The sequence below is a fragment of the Phoca vitulina genome, unplaced genomic scaffold (genome assembly GCF_004348235.1).
Source record: "Phoca vitulina isolate PV1807 unplaced genomic scaffold, GSC_HSeal_1.0 scaffold37, whole genome shotgun sequence".
NCBI lineage: Eukaryota > Metazoa > Chordata > Mammalia > Carnivora > Phocidae > Phoca > Phoca vitulina.
Window position 1 is genome coordinate 2,141,832 of NW_022589740.1, and position 26,207 is coordinate 2,168,038.

General features: G+C 40.9%; 1 protein-coding gene across 8 annotated transcripts in view; it reads right to left on the reverse strand.

The window, feature by feature from the left end:
- AUH (AU RNA binding methylglutaconyl-CoA hydratase) overlaps positions 1-26,207 on the reverse strand; it is a 182,609-nt gene that overhangs the window by 93,955 nt on the left and 62,447 nt on the right. For 7 of the 8 annotated variants that reach the window (XM_032427615.1, XM_032427613.1, XM_032427609.1 and 4 more), the window contains 2 exons: positions 20,753-20,845; positions 19,086-19,142 (listed from right to left, as the gene is read on the reverse strand). In XM_032427615.1, coding sequence (XP_032283506.1) covers positions 19,086-19,142; positions 20,753-20,845 — 150 coding nt within the window. The remainder of the gene's footprint in view (positions 1-19,085; positions 19,143-20,752; positions 20,846-26,207) is intronic. The other variant, XM_032427610.1, reaches the window with a different exon arrangement.

Sequence of the window (26,207 nt, forward strand, 5' to 3'; positions counted from 1 at the left end):
TTTGGCTCAGGTCATGATCCCAGGGTTGTGGATCGAGTCCTGCATTAGGCTCCCTGCTCAGCGGGGAGCCTGCTTGCCCCTTTCCTTCTGCTCCTCCCCTGCTTACTCTCTCTCTAATAAAATCTTAAAAAAAAAAAAAAAAAAAAAAAGAAGGTTGTTATATAACGATAGTAGTCAATCCAACAAGAGAATAGCACATTTGTAAATATTTATGCATAGGAGCACCTAAATACATAAAGCAAACATTAACAAACTTAAAGGGAAAAACAGACACCAGTACAGCAGTAGTGGAGGACTTGAACACCCAACTACATCAATGGATAGACAGTGATGATAAAAAATCAATAATGAAACACTGTCTTACATGACACATTAGACTAGATGGACTTAACAGTCATTTACAGAACATTTCATCCTAAAGTAAGACCTTTCTTCTCAAGTGCATATGAAATATTCTCCAAGATAAATCATATGTTGGGCCACAAAAAAGGTCATTAAACTGAAGGACACTGAAATCAGATCAAGCCTCTTTCCAACCACAATGGTATGAAGTCAGCAATCAAAGAAGAAAACTGGAAAATTCATAAGTATGTGGAGCTTAAACAACACACTCTTGAACAACCAATGGATCAAAGAGGAACTCAAAAAGAAATAAAAAGTTACCTTGAGACAGAGAGAGTGGGGTAAGAGAGTGGAGCATGAGGATCCTGAGCTCACCTCCTGCCATGGACACACCAAGGTAACTACACAGAAAGCAACCTGCTCTTAAAACATTCTGAAGATTAGCAGAACAGATCATTCACAACAAAAGACATTAAAAAACAGAAAAAAGAAGCCACATCCAGAAGGGTAGGAAGGACACAGACAGAGTCGGGAACCAAACCTCCAGCATGATGACCCACAAGCAGGAGGGATGTCACAGGCATGGAGATCATTGCTAAGGAGCAAGGGGACCAAGCCCCACACGGGGCACCCCTAGCCCTGTGAACTTGCATCGAGAACAGTCCCAACAATGCCTGGCCCTCAAAATCAGCAGGGCTTAATTCCAGGAAAGCCTGATGACTCCAGGAAACCAAGACTGCCCTCAAAGGGCCACCGTGCTTTATTGTTTGGTCTCAGACCTAGCACAGAAGCAGCAGTTTAAAAACGGCCTGGGCTATCTATGAAGATTTACTGACGAATGTTAGGGCATGTGCCACCGGGGCAGGAATGTGTAAGCGCTCTGTCAGGAACAGAAGAGTTGGTGGCGCCATGTCTTCATGCCCTCCTTCGGTCCACCTCAGCAGATGCTTGTGGGAGCCCCTTCTGACACTTTCCATCCACTTTCCTAGCACCCCTCGCCCCACCTGGGCATTCCCCTGAGAACACACCTGCACCAGACAGGCACCCACCAAAGCAGATGCCCCTCACCACCACACACAGTGGGCAGCCATGGTCAGGACGCACCCAGAGTGATTAGCTCCCTGCCACGAGGGTGGGAAGGGGGGTGTAGCAGCCTGGCCAGGACTGGTACACCAAAGCCGCTCCTGCCCTGGGAAGCGAGGTCAGCCCCCCTGGCCAGCGTGCCCACAGCAGTTCTTACTAGGGCCTGTGAGCCAGCTGTGCCAAGAGCTAGCCCCACCCAGCAGCAAGCCCACTGCAGCTACAGTCAGGCAAGCTGACTGGGGGGGGACCTACCCTTCTCACCAGTGTGCCCACAGTGGTCCAGGCCAGTCACTGCAACAAGCTGGGCTGAGAGCCAGCCCTGCCCAGCAGCATGCCTACAGCAGACACAACCTGGCTTCTCAGGCAGCCCCTCCAGGGGTCAGCCCTACTCACCAGCATGCCGGCAGCAGTCACTGCCCAGGCACAAGAGGGCACACACAGCTCAATCAGGGGACATCCACAGAGCACCTGGATCTGGTGACCAAGAGGGACTGTGCTACTCAGACCCAAAGAAAGCTTGCCAGATGAGGCCATTACATTGAAGAACAAAAGACCTACCTGACCTACCTGATGCATAGAAGAAAACACAGAGACCCAGATACACTGAGACAGAGGAATATGATCCAGATGAAAGAACAAAAAGAAACTTCAGAAAAAGAACTAAACAAAATGGAAATAATAAATCTACCTGATAAAGAATTCAAAGTAATGGTCTTAAAGATTTTCATGGGATTTGAGAGAAAAGTTGATGAACTGAGTGAGTACTTCAAAAAAGATATAGAAAATGTAAAGAAAAAACAATCAAAGCTAAAGTATACAATAATTAAAATGAAAAATACACTAGAGGGAATAAACAGCAGAGTAGATGATGTAGAACAAATCAGCGATGTGGAAGACAGGGTAGTGGAAAGCAACTAAACTGAATGATAAAAAGAAAAAAGAATTTTAAAAATGAGGACTGGTTAAGGGACCTATGAGACAGAAATCAAACATACTAAATTCATATTATAAGGGTCCCAGAAAGAAAAGGGAGAAAGAAGCAGAACATTTATTTGAAGAAATAGTAGCTGAAAACTTCCCAAATCTGAGGAAAGAGAAATTCATGTCCAGGAAACACAAAGAGTCCCAAACAAGATGAACCCTGATAGATCCACACCAAGACATATGATAATTAAAATCACAAAAATTAAAGACAGAGAATCTTAAAAGCAGCAAGAGAAAAGCAAATAGTTATGTACAAGGGAAAACCCATAAGGCTATAAGCTGATTTTTCAGCAGAACCATTGCAAGTCATAAGAGAATGACATGACATATATTCAAATGCAGAAAGGAAAAATCGTACAACCAAAATATGCTCCATCTGCCAAGGTTCTTCAGAATTAAAGAGCTTCCCACACAAACAAAAGTTAAAGGAGTTTATCACCACTAAACTGGCTTTACAAGTAATATTAAAGGGACTTCTTTAAGAAGATGGGGCAGGGGGGAGGCAATAACTAGAAATAAGTAAATTATGATAGGAAAAAATTTCATCGATAAAAGCAAAGCAAATATACAGTAAAAGGTAGTAAATCAATCCCATATATGGATAGTATGAAGGTTAAATGACAAAAATAGTAAAATTAATTATAGCTACAAAAACTAATTAAGGGATAAAAAAGATTTAAAATATGACTTCGTATTCATAAAATGTAGTGCTTTTGGAATGTGTTCAAACATAAGTGAACATCAACTTAATGTAAACTGCTATATGCATATAAGATGTCATATATGAATCTCAGGGTAACCATAGAAATCAAAGGGGAAATCAAGAAATATCTGAGGAGGGGCGCCTGGGTGGCTCAGTCGTTGGGCATCTGCCTTCGGCTCAGGTCATGATCCCGGGATCCTGGGATCGAGCCCCACATTGGGCTCTCCGCTCCGCGGGAAGCCTGCTTCTCCCTCTCCCACTCCCCTGCTTGTGTTCCCTCTCTCGCTGTGTGTCTCTCTCTGTCAAATAAATAAATAAAATCTTTAAAAAAAAAAAAAGTATCTGAGGAAAAATGAAAATGGAAGCATGACAGTTCAAAATGTTTGGGACACAGCAAAAGCAATTCAAAAAGGGATTATTTATAGCAATATAGGCCTACTCATAAAACAAAAAAGAAAATTTCAAATAAGCAATCTAACATTACACCTAAAGGAAATGGAAAAGAACAAAGTCCAAGGTTAACAGAAGGAAGGAAATAATAGAAATCTGAGTGGAAAAAAATTAATTAAGAACAAAAAAATAAAAAATAGAAAAGATGAATGAAACCAACAGCTGACTCCTAGAAAAGGTAAACAAAATTGATAAACCATCAGCTGGACTAATCAAGAAAAAAAAGAAAGGATTCAAAAAAATAAATCAGAAATGAAATAAAAATTAAAACCAACACCACAAAATACAAAGAATTCTAAGAGACTATATGGAAAACTGTATGTCAACAAATCAAGGAACTTAGAAAAAAATGGGTAAATTCCTAGAAACACACAACCTTCCAAGATTGAATCAGAAAGAAATAGAAAATCTGAAGAGACCAAGTACTAGTAATGAAATTGAATGAAACTGAATCAATTAAAGAAAAAAAAATACCAACAAACAAAATCCATGACCAGATGACTTTTCAGATGAATGATACCAAACATGTAAAGAGGTATTACCCATCTTTCAGTGAAACACTGAAAATCTTTCCTCCATATTCAGAAACAAGACATGGACATTAACTCTTGCTATATAGTACTGGAAGTCCTAATCAGAGAAATTAAAGCAAGAAAAATAAAATGCATCCAAATCTAAAAGAAAAAAAAAAAAGGAATGAAACCTGTCACTATTTGCACATGACATATTGCATATAAAATACCCTAAATAATCCACCGCATAAATGTTAGAACTAATAAATGAATTCAGCAAAGTAGCAGGATATAAAATCAATATACAAAATCAGTTGCATTTCTATACAATAATAATAAACTATCAAAAAGAGAAATTAAGAAAATAATCCCATTTATAATTGCATCAAAAACAAAAAAATACCTAGGAATACATTTAACCAAAGAGATGAAAGACCTGTACCTTTAAAAAATATATGACATTGGTAGAAGAGATTGAAGACTGAACAAATAGACATTCCATGCTCATGGACTGGAAGAATATTGTTAAGATATCCATACTACCCAAAGCAATCTAAAGATTTAATACAATCCCTATCAAAATTCCAATGGCATTTTTCACAGAAGTAGTACAAAGACTCCTAAAATTTGATGAAACCACTAAAGACCACCAAACAGCCCAACCAATGCTGAGAAAGAAGAACAAAGCTGGAGGCATCATGCTTCTTGCTTCTTGTTTTCATTTTTTACAAAGCTTCAGTAATCAAAACACTATGGTTTGGGCATAAAAACAGACATATATACCAGTGGAACAGAACAGAAAGCACAGAAATAAACCCATGCATATATGGTCAATTAATGTGACAAAAGAGCCACGAATATACAATGGAGAAAGGGCAGTCTTTTCAATAAATGGTGTTGGGAAAGCTGAACAGTCATATGCAAAAGAATGAAACTATACCAATGTTTTATACCATACACAAATCAAGTGAAAATGGATTAAAGACTTGAGTATAATACCTATAAACACAAATCTAAAGGAAAAATACAGGCAGTAAGCTCCTTCACACTGGTCCTGGTGACATAACTTTTTGGATTTAACACTAAAAGCAAAGGCAACAAAAGCAAAACTAAACTAAAAGCAAAACAAAAGCAAATTAAATTCAGTTTGATGGAACTACATCAAACTAAATCTTCTATACAGCAAAGGAAACCATCAACAAAATGAAAAGGCTACCTACAGAAGAGAAGGAAATAACTGAAAATCATATATCTGATAAGGGACCGATATCCAAAAATATATATAGAATCCATACAACTCAACACCGAAAAAACAAACAGATTACAAAACGGGCAAAAGGATCTGAGTGGACATTTTTCCAAAGGAGCCATACAGATAGCCAACAGGTGACAAAAAGGTGCTCAACATCACTAGACATGAGGGGAATGCAAATGAAAACTGAAATGAGGTATCACCTCACCCCTGTTAGAATGGCTATTACCAAAAAGACAATAGATAACAAGTGTTGATGAGGATATAGAGAAAAGGGAACCCTTGAGCACTGTTGGTGAGAATGTAAATCGGTGCAGCCTCTATGGCAAACAGTATGGAGGTTCCTCAAAAAGGTAAAAATAGAACTACCATATGACCTAGCAACTTCACTCTGGGTACTTATCTGAAGGAAATGAAAACACCCACTCACAAAGAAAAACGCACTCCCATGTCCACTGCAGCATTAATTCCAATAGCCAAGATATGGCAGCAACCTAAGTGTCCACTAGCAGATGAATGGACAACGCAACTGTGGTGTATATACTACAGTGGAATATTATTTAACCATAAAAAGAAGGAAATCCTGCCATTTGCCACAACATGGATGGACCTTGAGGGCATTATGCTAAATAAGTAAAATATGTCAGCCAAAGACAAATAGTAGATGTTCTCACTTATATGCAGAACCTTAAAAAAAGGGGAAAAAAGCCCACAAAATCATAAATATTAGAAAACAGATTGGCAGTTGTGAGAGGTGGGGGCTGGGTGCAATGGTAAGATGGTCAAAAGGTCCAAACTTCCAATTATAAAACAAATAAACCCTGAGGATATAATGAACATCATGGTGACTAGAGTTAATAATACTGTACTGCATATTCAAAAGTCACTAAAAGTAAATCATAAAAGTTCCCAACAGAAGAAACAACATTTTGTAACTTTGTGCGGTAATGGATGATAACTCGATTTATTGTGGTGATCATTCTGTAACATATACATATAGAGAATCATTATATCATACACCTGAAGCTAACATAATGTTATATGTCAACTGTAGCTCAATAGAAAATTAAATAAATAATAAACAATGCAATTAAAGGATGCATGCACATATATTTATTAAGAAATCAGAACTCTTCCTCTTCCAGCCACAAAAAGGTAGCAAAGACTGGATTTACCATCTGCCTGACACAGCCAAAATTCAGTTTTCATGACACTGGACGTTAGGCAACGTGGGACAGTGATGACAGGAAAAACAAGCAAGGTGAGCCCTACTTCTGCACAAGCTATTCATCTGGAAAGAGCTGCCAGGACACAGTACAGAGAGGGCAAACCCAGTGCACCTTCAGGAAAAGAGGAGCTGGGAGCCCTGAGGGACACAGGTAACTAGTGTGCGAGACGGAGGTAAGACTCCAGAAATCTGAAGAGAGTCCCTCCTGAGTATTCATCAGAGTACTGAGCACTACACATGTGAAGAAACTCCCCAAGGCCAAGGAAAGAACCACCTAAAAGGAGCAGAGAGTCAAGGAGCCCAATAAACGCCAAGCAAAAGGACAATGAAGAAAACTATACCAAGGCACAACATAATTCAAGCTGCTCACAACCAGTGATAAGGAGAAAATCGTAAAGCAGCTCTAGAAAAAAACATGCTGTATTGAAAGAACAAAGATAAGGATGACAGCAGATTCCTCAAAAGAAAAAAATATTCAGCTAAGACGATCGTGTTGTAACATCTTTAACGAACTGAAAGATCAATAATGCCAACCCAGAATTCTATACCCAGCAAAAATATTTTCAAATACAGAGTTAAAGACTCTTCTAGATATCCCAAAGCCAAAGGAGCTCATCAGCAGTGGACTTGCACTACAGAAATGTTAAAGAAAGATGGATATTGGTAACAAATGCAAGTATGTGTCTACACAAAGGAATAAATGAAGTGGAAACTACAGAAGTAAATAGATGACATTTTCCTAATTACTTAGATCTCTTTTAAGAATAATAGATTTTTGGGGGCGCCTGGGTGGCTCAGTTGGTTAAGCAACTGCCTTCAACTCAGATCATGATCCCAGGGTCCTGAGATCGAGCCCCACGTCGGGCTCCCTGCTTAGCGGGAAGCCTGCTTCTCCCTCTCCCACTCCCCCTGCTTGTGTTCCCTCTCTCCTGTCTCTCTCTATTAAATAAATAAATAAAATCTTTAAAAAAAATTTTTTTTAAAAGAATAATAGATTTTTTTTAACAAAATTAATCAAGAAGCATGGGCTTAAACCATACATAAAAGTTTAAAGTGCATAACAATGATAGCACAAAGATCAGAGAAAAACAGTAACAGTACTATACTATACTATAGTACTATACTATAGTACTTACTATAACATTCTTGTACATGAAATGTTTTATTCATGTGATGGTAGTCTGTCATAATGAAAGATGTACAGTTCCTGCCCTAAAGCAATCAATAAAATAAAATAAAGAATAACAGTAAATAAGTCAATCAAGGAAATAAAATAGAATCATAAAAAAAAAAATACTCAATTATGCCAAACAATGGCAAAAAAAGGGGAGGGAACAGAAACAAGAAATAGAGAATAAGAAAATGAGAGATTTTTAAATATCAATAATCATATTAAAGGTAAACAATCTGAATATTCCAACTGAAGGCAGCCATTGTGAGACAGGATGAAAAAACAAGACCCAACAATATGCTACCTACTAGCAACACGTTTTAAATAAAAACACACAAATAGCTTAAGAATAAAAAGACAGGAAAGAATAGATTAGGCTAATACCACCCAAAGTAAACTGGAGTAGTTACATAAATACCAGGCATAGCAGAATACACAGCAAAGAACATTACCAGGGATAAAAAGGTTATTTTAAGGTAACAGAGAGCAATCCATCATAAAACATGACAAAACTAAATATTTCTACACTTAACAACAGGGCCTCAAAATACTTGAAGCAAATACTAGTAGAACTGAAAAGAAAATAGAAAAATTCACAATTATATTTAATTCACATTTACAGAATGTTCTGCCGAACAACAGAACATAAAATTTGATAAGGAAAAATTAACGACCATGGGGCACCTGGGTGGCTCAGTTGGTTGAGTGTCTGCCTTTGCTCAGGTCATGATCTCAGGGTCCTGGGATCAAGTCCTGCATCAGGCTCTCTGCTCAGCGGGGAGTCTGATTCTCCCTCTCCTTTTCCTTCTGTGTTCTTTCTCTCTCAAATAAATAAATAAAATCTTTAAAAAAAGAAAAATTAACGACCTAACAAAATAGTTATATGGTGTTCATGGGTCTAAAGAATCAATAATGCCAAGACCAAATCTCTACAAATTAGTCTACAAATTGAATACAATCTCAATCAAACTCCCAGGAGGATTTTTTGTAGAAATTAACATGCTGATTCATATGGCAACGCAAAGAATATAGATTAGATAAAACAACTTTGACAAACAAATAAGAGGACTAACAATACCTATTTTCAAGATTTATTTTAATGCTACAGTAATCAAGACCATACGGTCTTGGTATTAAGATAGACAAAGAGATGAATGGAATAGAAAAGAGTCCAGATATAAACCTACACATATATGGACATCTCATTTTTGACAAAGGTGCAAAGGAACAGGACATTCTTTTCAACAAATGGTGCTGAAACAATCAGATGTCTATATGCAAACGTTTATCAGTCCATACAGCACACTATACACAAAAACGGACTGAAAATGGATCATAGATCTAAATGTAAAGCAAAACTACAGAAGTTTTAGAACAAAACACAGGAGAAAACCATTTATGACTGTGGTTTAGGGGAAGATTCCATACACACAACACCAAAATCACAATCCACGAAAGAACAAGTTGATAAAGTTTGTTCTTTCAAAGAAATGCTGAGAATAAAAAGTCAACTCACAGATGGAAAGAAAAAATTTGCAAAACATATTCCAGAAAAAGGACTTTATCTATAATAATAATAATAAAACACAATAATAAGAATTCAAAACTCAGTAATAAAACAACCCAGTTAAAAATGGGTAAAAGAGGGATGCCTGGGTGGCTCAGTCAGTTAAGTGTCTTGACTCTTGATTTCAGCTCAGATCATGATCTCAGGGTCCTGAGATCAAGCCCCACATCAGGCTCCACACTCAGTGCAAAGTCTGCTTGTCCCTCTCCCTCCCCACACTTGCTGCTCTTTCTTTCTCTCTCTCTCAAACAAATAAATAAAAATATTTTTAATAAATGGGTAAAAGATCTGAAGAGATACATCAAAAAAGAAGAAATAGAGATGTCAAGTAAGCACATGAAAAGATGCTCAACATCATTAGACATTAAGGAACTGCAAATCACATCCACAACAAGATTGTGCCAAGCCTTGGTGAGGATGCAAAAGAAAAGTGAATTCTCATCACTTCTGGTGGGAACTCTCACACATGCTGGTCCAGCCAAGTGGAACACCAGTTTGGCCATTTATTAAAAACATAAATACGTACTTATCATATAAAGCCATTCCAGTCCTAAGCATTTACCCAAGATAACTGAAAATGTATGTCCACACCAAGGCTTCTGTGCAAGTATGTACAGCAGCCTCACTCATAAGACCCCCAAAACTGGAAATAAGCCAAGTATCTATCCAAATGTGAACAGATTATCAAGCTGTGGTATACCCATACAATGCAATATCATTCAGTCATAAAAAGGAATTAACTATTGAAATTCACTACAAAATAGATGAATATCAAAATAATTATGCTGAATAAAAAAGCCAGACAAAGGAAAGATTACAGAGAATATAATATAACATTTATGTAGAATTCTAGAAAATGAAAACAAATCTACAGTGAGAGAGAGTGGTTCAGTGGTTGTGTGAAAAAGCTCTTGGGGGTGATATTCATTATCTTGGCTGTTTATGGTTTCACGGGTGTACACATATCAAAACTCACCAAATTTTTTTTGCTAAAAATACATGCAGTTCATTGCACTTCAATTATAATGTAGAGCTGTTAAAGATATCTTAAAAATAAGAAAAATTACAGCAAACCACCACTCAGGAACAACACAAATCATAATAGAATGAGTGTCAGGACCGCCAACATGGCCAGGTAGTGTCATGCTGACATATCTTCAAGTTCACTCTCTCTTTCTTCTGTCATCTCTATTCTGTATTCAGTCCATCCACCCTGCTGTTTATTTTGGCTAATGTATTTTTCAGCCCTAACGTAGGGTACTCTATCTTTTATTTCTTTTCTGAAACTTGCTGTATTTCCATTTGTCCATATGGTATAAGGCCTAAAATTAAGGCCCAATATCACATGCTTCCTAACATCTAGGGAAACCAGAAGAACCACAAATGGCCTGACCACAAGCTCCCATCCCCACTCGGCTCCCATGGAAAAGTCCCCTAGGCAAACAATCATCCTCATTAAAGAGACCAGGCAGGGTTCCTACTTATCTCTGGGGAGTGGGTTCCAGCGTCAGATCATGGAATCATTCAAACAAGCCCATCAGGGCACATGGCTGGCTCAGTCAGTGGAGCATGCGACTTTTGATCTCAGGTTCCTGAGTTCAAAAAAAATTTAAAGAGAAAAAAAAAAACAAGCCTACCACATCCTGCCGTGGGACCCAGGAGGCAGCCCACCCTCCTGTCACTACAAAGCCTGCCTCTCACAGGCATGCTGGATCACTCTGCTCCAGATCACAACCTCTTTGTGGCCCTGTGCGGGGTTTGCAGTGTCCTCCTACTTTGGAATGGGAATATATGTGACTAAGAAACTACTATCAATCACATCTCTCTGGAGTCAGGTGTTAAGTGTCTAGTCATTCCCAGGAACCTTGAACAGGAATCCCTCCTGCATTAACCAGGTGAAGAGCAGGAAACTAAAACAGTTCACCCTTACTTCTTGGAGCATTTTTACAGTAACTGCTTTAAAATCTTTCTCAGATAACTCTAACATCTATCATCTTGGATGGCATCTGTTGAATGTCTTCTCCCATGCAAGTTGAGATTTTCAGGTTCTTCATATGCTGAGTAATTTTGGCCTGGACATTTTTGTCTCAGCATTCAGTCAATGTTAAATGTATTCAGGCTACACATTCCAACCAGCCTTCTGTGGATTGTGGTTTCAGCGTTGCTATGTTTGTGAGGACTTTGGCCAGTTTCAGATCTGGGCAGTGGTCCATCTCTTGGTTCAAATTCTCCGTGTCTGATCTGCTGTTTAGCATCAGAGACACACATGCACAGCCCAAGAGTGAGTCAGGAGTTCACAAACGACTTGATGGGATCTCCTTCCTGTGTTTACCCCCTCTTTACCATCTCTTGGTCCTTTCTGATACCCTGGGGCTCCCCCTTTTGGGACCTCCATCCAGAACACTGAGGTTGTACACACCTTGCTCTATCTTGCACTTCCAACAACTACATGTATGTCCAAGGCGAAATGCAGAAGGACAGAGAAAAACAAAGCAGCAGGAACTTGCCCCCACCCCCTTGAGACAACAGCTCCTGTGACTGAGGAAGGTTCTCTTCCCTCAGAATTCCTGACATTTTGGGTCCTGGCTGCCACAACGCTCACTACCAAGAGATTCGTCTCCCATTTCCCAAACCTGAATGAGAAAGATTCTCCTGAAGTTCTCTCTGGCTGTGCCAATGTCCATTTCTGGGATTTTTTTTTTATACCAGGCCAGCGGATGCCAGGAAAAAACTGAATTCATATTTTTATTTTTAGCCCAGACCACTCTCCTAAACTCCACATTTGCACAACCAACTGCTTAAATTAATATGGCACTTGGATGTTTAACAATTATTTTTAACCAAACAATATTCTTCACTGTCTCTTCTAAATCTGCTCTTTCCACTTTTCTGTTGAAGGGAACCTTTTCTTCTCAGTTACTCCAGCCAGAATCCATGGAGTCCTTCTTTACACTCCCCCAACCTGTCAGGAGATTCTCCAAATTGAAGCACACCCCCGACTTCCACCGCCATACCCCAGTCCAGGCCCCGTCACCCTCCGCCTGAAGCACAGCCACAGGCTCCCTGCAGGAATGGGCTCCTGCCACTCACCTGGCCCCACTGATGTGGGCTCTTGACACAGAGACCAGACAAATCTTTAAAAGCCTAAGATTGCATTGCCCTCTGCTGAGAACCCGTTGTGGGCCCCTCTCCTTCAGGGTGCAAGCAGTAATAGCCCGATGCAGCCCCCCTATTGCTTCTCTGACAGACCCTGCTATCAGTCTCCTCCCGTCCAGTATGGTGGCAGCGTCGGGGGGGCGTTGCAGACATAAATGCTCTTCCTTCCGTCTGTACGATTAATTTCCTCAATTCCCGTCAGTCTTAACTCCAATGTTACTTTCTCAGTAAGGCTTCTTCTGACCCCCCGTTTTAAAGGGCAAGCCCCTCCCCGTCATCAGGCCCCTTCCCCTATTTCTTTCTCTACAGCACTCTGCACTTCTGCCATAACTCACACCGTATTATTTGCCATGCCTACCGCCTCTCTGCTGGTGTATCAGCTGCATGGCGGCAGAGATCTCGCCCCATTCGTTCCCAGCTGTACCGTACGCCCAGGGTCAACCAGTGCACGGCTCAACAAATACTTACTGTGTTAAAAGAATAAATACCCCAGAACACAGTGTGTGAGCACAGCACACAGCAGGAGGACAGGAGACCGAGACAAGTGCTGAGAAGCCACCTTATAGGCCTTGTAAACTGAGACTGAGGGCTGACAGAATCCACACCAGTTTCTCAAACTCACAACTCCCAGTTGTAAATTGCCTTGTTCCTGTTCAATTCCAACAATTTTAGTAAAGGGCAGTTATGATACTTGTATATTTTATCTCTCCTAACAGATTTGACACGTGCATTTCAAAGGGAACACTGCTGTATGTACATACATATATGTATGTTTTTTCCAGAGCAACTAGCAAATTGGTCTGTCAACAGTGTAAAGTCAACAAATAACTTTCCAAACACTGTAATTAGAAGTGGTCACTGAATTACATTTTAAAGTACAAAGACATGAGAGTCTGCAGTGTAAGAAGTGTGTTAATAAATGCACCTAACTGGGGCACCTGGGTGGCTCTGTCAGTTAAGCGTCTACCTTTGGCTCAGGCCATGATCTTGGGGTCCTGGGATCAAGCCCCATGGAGGGCTCTCTGCTCAGCAGGGAGTCTGCTTCTCCCTCTCCCTCTGCTCTGTGTGCCTCTCTCAAAATAAAATAAAATTTTTAAAATACATACATACACACACACACACACACACACACCCCTAACTTCAGAGAACAAAAGAGTGCTGGCCTTTGCAGAGGTCACCCGGGAAGCAGTCCACTAAGCCCAGCGGTGCTATCCACTGTTTACAACACAGGTAAATGTCTGACATTACATGAACCTCTTAAGAAGTCTTCTTTTTGTTGTTACACTTTTCTTCCTCCTGAAACAGTCTGACCTTATTAATCAGATTTGGCACAGAAAGGTCTTTTGCTATTTATGAAAATCAAATTCACCCTCATAAGATAAAAGATGAGTCACTACCAAGGATATTCAAAAGAATAAGCTCACATTCTGATGTAAATTCTGAGAAGATTTCAACAAAGGTTATAAACAAAACTTTCCAAAATGACTACGGTGTTCCGGACAACATGCATGCAGGATCTAAAAATCCACATTACTTCACAGACACACCTTAAATAGAGTTCCTGGTCACCGTGCCAAGAAACGGCCTTACTGCAAAGCACGGCCTACAGTCAGATGAACAGAGATGCCTCCCATCCCTCACCCTGTTCCCATGACACCTGAATACTCTCATTTCCTGCCTCTCGTTTTTTAATTTGGGCAATGGTCAATGCCAATAAGAGTTATTAAAGATTCTTTTCCTGAAAAGTTTCTAAAAAAAAGAATGTTAAAAGGGTACTCGTAGTTAGTCACCACATGAACTAAGGGATCAAAATTACCGTCACCCAAAGTAGGACAACCTAATATCAAGTGCCATTGCATAAAATGAAAATGAAAAACAGAGCACGGCCCATTGAGTATTCTTGGCTAAATATTTTAACCTACATCTAAATTTGAGGAAATGACTCAGTCATATCCAGAATGTGTAAACCTCAGTAAGATAATTTGCCTGAATTCTTAAAAAAAAAAAAAAAGGTGTTATAAAAAACAAAGAGATGGAAGACTTGTCTCGATTTAAAAAACAAAACAAAAAAACCCCATAGACCTAACCAAATGCAACATGACATTTAACTGGATCCTGAATTGAAAAAGCAAAGCCAAAAACCACCGCAAACAACACTTTGAGACACGTGGGGAATCTGAAATTAATGTTAATATCGTTAAGTGTGGTACTAGTTTTGTGGTTATTATAAGGGTTTGTTCTTCCTCCTAGGAAAGGCATGCTGGTACAGCGAACGGTCCACCTGGTCATTTTGAAATGGCTCAGCAAGAACAAATGGAGTGCAAATGAGACTGGGAGGAGGGCAGCAGGAGGAGAGACATATGGGGATGGGCAGATCTTGGTGAGGCGTGTAAAGAGGTTCATTTTTCTGGCTTTCAAATTTCCTGAAGTTTGAACATTTCCAAAATAAAAAGCTGGAGGAAATAAAAGAGAGCCACAGAGCAGTGAAAGTACTACACATCCTGTCATAGGGGTGTGTGCCCAAGCAAGAAGCCCTAACAGCTATCTTAGTTATAATAAGGTTTCTTGACACAAACCCCAAATCCTCCAATAGAAGAGGCAAGAAACAAAGGCCAGGAATGAGGCAGTCTGCCACCATTTTCTGCGCACACTTAAAAGAAATTTCCTAAACTGTCAAAAGAATTCTAATCCTCTGAACTTGTTTTACTTGGTTCTTACAAATGTGCTGAAGGGTGGTATCATTTGAGGAGCTGTTTCTAAAAGGGAATTTTATTTTACACTACTGGAGCATTCTCCCAGTTGGGAAGAACATAGGAGGTGTAGCTGCTTTCTTTAAGGTGAAGATACTGGAGGATAAACTAGAGCTGTGTGGTGTACCAAGATCCCCAATATAATTTAGGACATTGTGGGAAGGTCCTTGGGAACAATCTTAATTATTTTTAAATTGGCTAGTGCTTTCAATCATTAACATTGTATTTTGTATTTTATAGTATTTGTCTATAATCAAATATATATATATATATATTTTTTATTATGTTATGTTAATCACCATACGGTACGTCATCAGTTTCTGATGTAGTGATCCATGATTCATTGTTTGCGTATAACACCCAGTGCTCCATAAGTGAAAGTACTGGCTTGAGTATATGACAGTCAGTTACATTTAATTTTTCTAATTACATCTGATTTAATACTATTTAAAGAAGTTCAATTCAGATCCAGTATGTTTCTACATTCCTTTTCATTAACTATATAATTTCAATAGTCATCACTGAATCTTTTTCTCGTAAACACTAAAATTTAGAATACCCATCTAAGAATCACATTATAGTAATGGCCCACTAATACTCTTGTTCACTAGGAATATTATTCTCCCCAAAACAATCATTTTTAATTTAACTTGCTTTGAGAACATTTACAAAATATATCTTAAAAAGAATCATATTGTCACTCAGGTTCAAGTAAAAAAGAAAAAAAAAAAAAACTGAAGGAAGCTAAATGCTAGTCTTTGGTCCAAGGTTTCCCGGTGAACTGTCATCACAAAGGGGCAGAAGTGACGCTGACAGGACAGCCGGGGTGCTGCTGCCTCTGGAGAAGCACCCCTCTGGAGAGTCCACCCAGCGTGGCCTGCGGCCTGTACAAGCTGGGAGGGCCAACCTTACCAGACCTGCAGCACCAGTTTCCAGGCTGCATGCAGCTAGACTTTCCACCCTGAGGAACTGACTGCAGTCTTCATTTGACTAGGAAAGCAAAGCGTTTACTGTTTCCACAATATTCTCTCCCCCACCCCCCATTTTCTACCCGTGTGGCCGGTCCTGCGTGAAACGGATGAGAGGCGGGGCTGCGGACAGTGACAAGGGCTCAGGGACGAGGGCCACGCTGCTCGAGCAGCATCTACAAGAGGAAGCAAGTTCAGCATCTTCTTTTAGCTAAGAGGTCCACCAACAAGGGAGGAAGAAACTAAGCATGGTCTACTGTGTCTATTCTAAGAAGCTCTTCTAAGCAGTTCACAGACCAAAAGAGGACATCTCAGGGATCACATGAGCCGTGGCAAATCCATCAATTTAAAACCAACTTTAAGAAAAAAAAAAAAAAAGAAAAGAAAAGAAAGCGGTATTTTCATGAGGATCATCTATGAGAAAAGGAAGGGGAGAAAGAAGATACGGTGAAAATACCTGTGGATCAAAATATCCAGAAGAAGATTTTTCTCCACAAAAATTTCAGAAACTGCTCCTTTAGATAATACATTAAACCTTGCTTAAAAGAAACTGCGCTGTTGTTTAAGAAAAAAAAACAAAAATCAAAACTAGGCCCGACTTACGGTGCATCAGTAACCATCACACAAATGTGAAAGTGAACCAAAATGTCCACATGCATCTTTCTTCATCGAAACGTGAATGTGGTCTCAAAGAGAAATTCGACTCACTCTCGACAGAAAGTGCAACGTAACAATAGCTACATGTGTATGAGCGATGAACCTGAAAGCTTCATTAATTAAAGGAGCAACTGAAATACACTCCCTCAGACTCACTTAGGAAAAACGGCAAAGACAGAAGATGATCCTTTATAAGTAGATGGGAAAACGTTAAAGCATCCTGAATTTTATGAAAAATTCATTTAATAAAAATTTTAGAAATAATGGTAATCATGAGAATACACAATCCAAAATGAATCAAATTTACAACAAGTGGGTTCTAACTAACGGGTCCCTGATTGAGGAGGACCCTAGGGAACTTCAGTACTCTGGAAAGAAAATGCTAATTCCTAGACCTCAAAAGGCACGGCCGGCTCATGAGCGAAGAGCTACCACTCGTGTTTCTGTAGTGCAGTCAATTAGGCTTCTTCCCTCTAACCAGCGCCAACAGTACGCTCATGCAACCGTTCTACCTTCTTGTGGTTTTAATACAAAACATTTCATCTTCGAGATATGATAAATATCCAAATTACCAAGTTCATCTTCTTCCCACCCCTTAGCTCGCCACCCACTAATTCCCTGTCCAGAAAAAAATCACCGAAATGTTAAACACCACTGTATTAGTCTCTAAGGGCTGCTGTAACAAATCATCATAAACTTGCTGACTTAGGACCACAGAAGTCTCCTCTCACAGTTCTGGAGAACAGAAGTCCAAACTCGAGATGCTGGCAGGGGTGGTTCCTTCTGGAGGCTCCTAGCTTCTGGTGGCCACCAGCAATCCTTGGCCTTCCTGGACTTGCAAATGCCTCTCTCTAATCTCTGTCTTCACAGGACCTTCTCCTGCTTCTCCTCTTCTCTTCTTATAAGGACGCTTGTTATGAGACTTAAGATCCATTCATTTAAGATTCATTCAGATAATCCAGAATGAGGTCATCTAAGATCCTTAAGATCCCTAAGATCCTGCAAAGACCCTTTTTCCAAGTAAGGTTACACTCACAGGTTCCAGGCTGTCCTATCTTTGGGGAGGGGGGGGTGTCACCACTCCACTACAGTCACTGTCCTTCTAGGGTTAGCTAAACCCTAATTACCAACTAAAGCTTGCTTCTTAAAAGAATTTCAGAAACACTATCATACCATCATCTTTTTTCCAAAGCTTGTTTTACTTCCAGTATTAGTTACCTGATAATTTTTTTCAGTTGGATCCATTTCCATAGAAATCCTCCTCTGAGTGTTTTCATTAGTCACCGTGAACAAGACTGGCATGGTCGAACAGGCAGATATCAAGTGCTTTACCCACAAGAATAGCATTTTCATGGACCACCGAAGTAGAAACCTTTTAGTGAGTCTTACACATTGACCTGGGTAGTCACCAGTTTCACTGAATTGTGTTTTAATTTCTCCTTATCCACCCTAATCAGGATAAGCACTCTTCTAACGAGAAGGTTAAACAGACAATTTTATAACCTGTCCAGGTACAAACATGCCTGAAGTGTTCAAACACTGCTTTTAATTTTTAAACTGTTACTGCTATTTAATTCATATACTAATAAATTCTCAATGTGCACATCTCAAATGAACTCTACTTTCTGAGAGAACGACTTCATGAAACGGGAATAGCTCCAAATTCATCAGACAAAAGAACCAAAATTTCAGATTTATTGGGTGATACAAGATTTCATTATCAATGTTGGAAAAGTGCTTTCTTAAATGAGTCTTCCCAAAACGCAGCTCACCTACCTTTTTTGAAGTGACAGAAGAAACACCTCAGCTCCAAATTCAGGCACCCACCAACCCCAACTTTTGTCCTGCTGCACCGAAACACAAAAAACCTGCACGAAGCCTGGCAAGCCCTACCCGCTCCTCCAATGAGGTCTGACCACGTGCGGGCCGCTCTCTGAGGGCATGCACATTTATATACCCACACAAAAGTTTCAAAATATCAGTGCAATCCTTCAAGAAAAATGTGACCGATACAATAATTTAAAAATTAAGAAATTATACAGAAAAGCCCAGGAGACACCACAAAAAGAGAGCAACACTCAACATACCCAGCATCTTCTCAACTACCTAAGCTGAAAGAGCACATTTTGAATAAGGACTTTGCTACAAGAGCGAACAATATAGTATTAGTCTCTTTATCGAAAATGCTGCCTTTTCAATTAACACCCTTTTGCCTTATACCCTGTTGTTGAAAATAAACCAATGGGCGTGAACAATTCATACCTCCACCAGGAATGATTGCCAACTTTGTTTCAACCAAGCCCATTTTTGCAGAGGAAGCTAAAAAGGAAGGAAGAAAATTAAGTAAAATCCATACCATCAGATTCAAATATTATGACTTGAAAAAGTTAGTAAAATCAGCTACAAATATTCTGTTTACTAATTAAACCTGCATCACAAATCTTCTTAAAAGTTGCTTCAGAAGGCATTTAGTTATGGAAATAGTAAACACTGTAAGTGATATACATTAAGAGATTCACGTAACATTTCCTGTTAAAAATTGCTCGGCAGTGAATTAATTTTCGACGCAGAAAGACCAGGGTTATGACTACATGATTTGACCTGATACTGCCGAGTCACGTCTGCAGGCTTAGACCCCGTTACTTATTCAGGATGGGGAGCACAGGCTGTGTCCGACAAGCAGGAATCTCTAGCCGCCCAGAGAGCTCTCCAAATCAAACAGCGTAATATATCATATCAGATACGGAGCCTGTCAGGGCCGAATCTCTAGTTACTCTGGACAAATGGTTTTACTGTTCTGACAGCTGGACGGGGTTCCTCTTTCCATGTTTTGTTTTCACGGCTACTTTAAAACATCTTAATTATTTCTTTATTTGAATATCCAAATGTACTTGGACCACCTCCCATATCCTAATTCCCAGAATCTGCACTCTTTCAGAAATGGACTACATGTACCTTAGCTTTTACATTTAAAACTCATGATTTCAGACAAGTAAGTAGAGATCTAAAATAAAGTGGAAAGGGGAAAAGAGTCCACATGGACTAGCAGCTACAAATCCCAAGAAACAGTCAAAAATTATTGAAAACCTAATTATATTGACTAGTCTTAACAGGCAGCTGCTCCAGGAGTGATAGTGAGGGCCGGGGGAAGAATGGTGACAGACAGCTGTTGCCTGCTTCGCCCAGTCCTTGGTCCCAGGGCCCCTCTGTGTCACCCCAGTGTGACCATATGGTGGCAGTCTGCGGGGCTCTCGCAGGACAGGGGGAGTGACGGCCGTGGCGCCGGACTGCCTGGGTTCCAATCCCAGCTCAGCCACTGATTCCAGGCCTGCTCCGTCTCCTCCCCGTGCCCCGGCTTCCTCCAGCACCAGAGAGCGCCTATCACGGAGGGCTAGTGGGCCGACTGTGCGAGCTAACACACGTCAGGGGCTCGAGCAGGGCTGGCACCGGGTCTGCGCTCAGCACGCAGCCAGCACTAAGTGTTCTCAGTATTATTTTCATCATCACCTCATCCGACCCACAGGAAACCAAGCAAGAAGAAAGTGAACCTCAAAGAGATTAAGTTATCATTCCTGTAGCTGACAAGAATTAAGTGCTTGGACTGGGCACATGCCACAGATTAGTTCACTTGATCTTCACAACAGCTCCTGCCATTTCCCCCATTTTAGAGGAGGAAACGGATCGGAAAAGGACAGGGCCTGTGATTCAAATTCAGTTCTGTCTGACCCAATTCCCATTCTCCTCCCCTACTGCTAAGGCCAATAAGAGACTCTATCAGACTGTTTTCTTAACTGGGAATCTTCAATATTTCATCAAGCCCAACGGGTGACTTCTTCTAAATGTTCTACTCAACAACAGAAAAGAATAAAATATTTGGAATTATCTGAAGAGTAAGCACAAACCTCATTTCTGATAGGATTAATTCTCACCTGCTACGCGTATATCACATGCTAGAGCCAGCTCAAGGCCACCACCCAAAGCAAGTCCATCTATCGCTGCAATTGTTGGCACTGGAAGATTAGCTGAAATAGAAGGAAAGATTTTATGTTTCTTCAGGAAGATCGTTACTTTACTATGTAATTTATTTCAGACTTTTTGTGAATTTATTTTTAAACGGGATACCGCATTCAGAATTGTGTAGTCCTTTTCCTTTAACAAAACAGTCACTTCCTTTGTTATTATTCTTCAAAAATATGCGATGATTGTGTAGAGTTCCACCAAATAAACATGCAATGTCTTTAAGTCTTCCCATATCATTGAAATACTTCCATAAATATTTTTTGTTGAATTAGCACAATTACAGTTGCAACTTTGTAATCTTAGTCTAACGTCTTTTTTTTTTTTTAAGATTTTATTTATTTGACAGAGAGAGACACAGGGAGAGAGAGAGACAGAGAGAGCATAAGCAGGGGGGAGGGGGAGAGGGAGAGGGAGAGGGAGAAGCAGGCTTCCCACTGAGCAGGGAGCCCGACGCGGGACTCGATCCCAGGACCCTGAGATCATGACCTGAGCCAAAGGCAGACACTTAACCGACTGAGCCACCCAGGTGCCCGGAGCCTAACGTCTTTTATGAGATGTTTGGTTCATACAAATTTCTATTTGAAATGACTTAGGTATAATTGCAAAATTCATGATCCTTTATGGGTCACCATGGTACTCAGAATGACAGTCTCATCCAATGAAGTAATAAATCTTCTCAAACCAGACAAAAGCCGACTGAGTGGCTGCTGGGGCCCTGCCCACTGGTTCTATCACTGAGGAACGAGTACGACGCGCCCTAGCTAGAAAATGACCAGGCTCTCTACTGAACAGCACACTTGAGATGGAAGAGTCATCTGAGAAGGTCCTGAGGACCTTCCCAAAAGCATGCCTGGGAAGGGGTCAGCCAACCACAGAGCTCAAACCAGACTTTCCTGAGCCCCGAATATTGTTTTAATGAGATTCTGTAAATTAGAACATACAAATTTCATTTTTATAACTGGTTCAAAAACTGACTGGTTCATTATTCTGTGAAGCAGACTCCTCCTTATTAATTTTATTTTTGACAATGGTAATGTGAAGTGAGGCTGGCCAAACTTATTATAGTATAAAAAGAACGTGGTACCACCTCTTCTTGACTGCTTTGACAACAAATAAGAAATAATAATCACATGGCGTGACGTATTGGCTAATGCTACAGGGGTAATCTTATTGTAATACATAAATATAGCAAATCAACACGTTATATACCTTAAACTTACACAATGTTATATGGAAATTATAACTCAATTTTTAAAAAATAGGTAAAATGTAAGGAAGGAAGTAAATAGATAGTACCATCCCTAAAAATCTCTTTCTTCCACAGGTATTCTGAAATATGAAATTCCAGTCAGAGAGATTCATTCTTTGATTCCTTTTAAAATATACAAATTTGTTGAAGTACACTGAGGTTTAGTCACACATGAAGGAATTTATCAGACTTACTTCAAGAGTGAAGTCTGAAAAGGCTGGGATGGAGCACATACAATACTGCCCCCAAAAACAGAAGCACTCCCGGGAGAGCAGGGATGGATGGGGCTGCAGCGCAGGTATGCTTCAACTGTTTGGACCTGCCTGAACATTCGGGGGGGAGGTGAGGGCTCGAGGGGCCAGGCCAGACTCAAAGGTACTCCCCGGGTACACTTCACAGCACACTTGGTGAACAAATAAACAGAAAGCTATGTCAGGGTCTACCGTCAGGAAATGAATTTAATGAAAACACAGTATCTGGTTAAGTTTATCTGTCAAAAAAAAAAAATAAAGAAATAAAGAAGGAAAGAAAGATCAATAAAGAAATATAATGGCAAGTGCATCTGAGTGGCCTCCAAGATCATCTCCAACCACGACAAGTCAAGTGGAGCTATTCTGCTACCCAGCTCTCAATCCTCTCTTTCAAGAACCGAGCAATAGAGATGACCATTATTGCTAGACCCCTCCGGTCTCCTGCTTCCCCAGTTGCATGGGTCTCCCATTAGAACCTTCCCCTCGGCTTCCTTCCAGCTCACCCCCCAACAGAAACTGCCCAGGAGGTCTCATTCCCACCCAGAACTTTTACCACACAGAATACCAAGGATGTCCAAATCCCTACCTCAAACCCAAATCTCCCTCTCAACTGCATCTCTCTGACTACCTGCCTATTGGGACAGCTCCATTTAAATGCTTTCATGTTCAAACCAACTTCTGGTTAGTCCTTCTTCTAGATTCTGTTTCACACGCGGCAGTATCTCCACCCCCCAAGCTACCCAAGACAGATACCCAGAGTCATCCCGGATGTCCTCCTTCCCACAGCTCACAAAGCTGCAAGCCCCCCTCCCTTTCCTACAGCCAGAGTCCTGGGTCCCTTCATTCCTCAGCAGCACGAAGTCCCTAACAGACTTTCACCTGCGACTGGCCCCTTCCAATGCCTCTTCCATATTTCCTGTATTATAATGTTTCTAAAATGCAAATGCAGTCATGCTATTCCCCCATTTAAAACTGTACAATGATTTATTCCACACTCGGGACAAAAATGGAGAAAACAATTAACATGGCACAGGAGGCACCTGATAAACTAGGTTCTGTCCACCTGCCCCACCTCTCTCCAACCTCACGCACATACTCTATGTTCCAGAAGTTCTTCCCATCCATGCCCGTGGACAAGGTGCCCTCTGCCTGGCATGCCTAGCTAGCACCTAATGATCTTTCAAGGCACTGCTCTAAAGTCCCTCCCTTTGCGCCTCCATGGCACTCTGTATGTACCTTCTAGCAGAGCATTTACCACCACACCACCCATTCTGAAACAGAGATGAACATCACATCAGTGCTGGAAAACAACACCCTTCCTCCTACTCTGGGACTGTTTCTTCTGTCCCTGTGACTTTAAACCTCGTATTCTCCCTGCTTTTATTATGAACTTCTTTCACTAATACTTTAAAGAAATAACATGAATATATGTAGCCCAATGGAGCTACAGAAAATATCGATAAAGTGTAAAGGGTTCCTGAGCGGGGGAGAGAGACCAGGAAGAGGATGGAAGTGTTCTCTCCTTGCCGTGTGAAAATGCCGAAGGCACTCACCAGCCACCTGCAGGAAGCTGGCTCTTCAGAGATAGGAACCATAAAGGTGAGTTTAAAAGACCTCTATAATCAAACCCAGGCCTGAAATATATGTACTACTGAGTTCCAGTTTCTGAAAATTCCAACTCCTAGCTAATAGGGGTTATCTCATATTCTTTAGATTTCCCCCTCGAAATAGGAACAAATTCATATGCAAAGAGGAATTTTTCTTCGCATCAAATCGTGAACTGAAAATGTAAACTAAGTACACAGGTCGAAGGAATAAGTTGACTATAAATTACAAAAGTAAAATTCCACAAGTTCATAAGCCCTGAAGCACCCCAGTAAGCATACAGCAAGATTACGATCCGTGGTCATCTATAATGTTCGTAACACTACATCAGGGAACAGATGCCTCAAAAAGACCTGGCCAAGGCTTTGCTCTACAATTTTATTAGTTAATATTTTCAAATAAATATCATACTTAAAAATCACACTAGCCAATAGACAGTTTAAAAGCTTTTATTTTTTAGAAGTATAGAATGTCATTAAAAGGAAAAAAAGAGGTAATGCACATTAAAAACACAAATACAAATGATTAGTAAATATACCCTCCCTTTCACTGTAAGAGGTGCTATAAACAAACATTATGATGATAAAATAAAATGATGGGGGAGAAGGCATGCGCACCAGGCAGGTTTCAGGTTCTGCCTGACCTGGAGTAACAAGGTAGGAACCAAGGAGAAATAAACAAATGCAAACATGCTAATCTGGGAGATGGGGGTGGGGGCAAGTGGTGAAATGAATTGTCTCATGCTCAAGTTTTCTTAATCCTGAAGTTAAAGAAGTAACACTTTCCCCCTATATGCTTGTATTCTTTGGAAATAATGATAATTATTTTTAAATTTGATAGTTAAAAACTTAAGAAATTTTCTCAATGGGCTAAAAGTTTTTTAACATTACATTTTAAGTGAAACATATAAAATAAAATTACAAGAAATGTAGGGTCAGGTCCTTATACAAAACAAGAACAAGGAAAATAGGGTATTAGCACTCTCAAATCATTAAAAAGGCAAATTACTCTCTCCTTTCAAATGCTAATGAACATAAATTAGCATTACATAAAGCAGTCTATAAAATTTTTCCTACTAAAAAATTACTTAAGCAGAACAGCTCAATTAGCATTCAGTGAGTAATTAAATTTCAACCATTTTACAATATTATAAATTCTGAAGTTCTAGTGTGTCAACTGTATACTTCAATTAAAAAATTTCTTTAAGAGGAGGGGGGGAAATGGCAGAGGAGTAAGGAACCCTATTCCAACCGGTCCCGGGAATTGAGCTGGATATCCACCAGACCACTCTGAGCACCCACGAAACCAGCCTGAGATGTAAGAAGATCTGGATCTCTACAAACAGAATATCGCAGGTGGTTGGTTTTGAGGTAGGAATCTGGGAGCCGTGATTCCGCGGGCAGATATCGGAGGATAAATGGCAGCGGGAGGGTGCCTGGCCGTGGGGCTCCTACACCGCCGGTGAGTGACAGCCTCGCGCGCTGCGGACGGGGCACAGACTCGCAGACGGGTAGCGGCGGGAAAGGACTTTAGGGCAGCCCCCCGGGGCGGAACCCAGAACGGCGGGGTCGCACGCACACGAACTGCAGCCTCCGAGACGGAAACCCGGTGCGCCGGGGTCGCGCCCGTGAACTGCAGGCCCCGGGGTGGAAACCCCGAGCAGCGGGGTCGCGCACACGAACTGGGAGCGGCTGGCGGATTTAGAAGCACAAAGGGCAGAGACGTGCCCCGACCTGGAGGCAGGACTGGGGGCGCTGCGGGGGGGCGCACAACCCAGGCCGCTGCAGTTTATAGCAGCACGGACAGAAACGGAGACGGTGTGGCCTGGAGAGCTCACTGAGGAACACACTGCGGTCTCTCTGCTCTGAGGCAGAGGGTTGGAAACGGTCTCTTCTGCTCTGACTCGCGGAAGAGACGCGGAAAGCCGCCAGGGAAAGGCACCAGAGAACAAAAGCCCCAAAGACTGATTCCCGCTGAGCCCATCCCCCACCACAGGGGCGCAGGGCAACTCCGCCCAAACAGGGTTGCCTGAGTAACAGCGTGGCAGGCCCCTCCCGCAGAAGACAGGCTGGGAAAACAAGACAAACCTAAGGTCCCTAGAAAACAGGTGCATCTTGCTTGGGTTCTGGTCAATAATTTGGACTCAACACATTCCCTCAAACACCCATCAACAGAATGACTAGGAGGACGAGCCCCCAAAATAGAAAAGACTCAGAGATTATGACTTATGCTGCAGATTTACAAATGGATGCAGATATA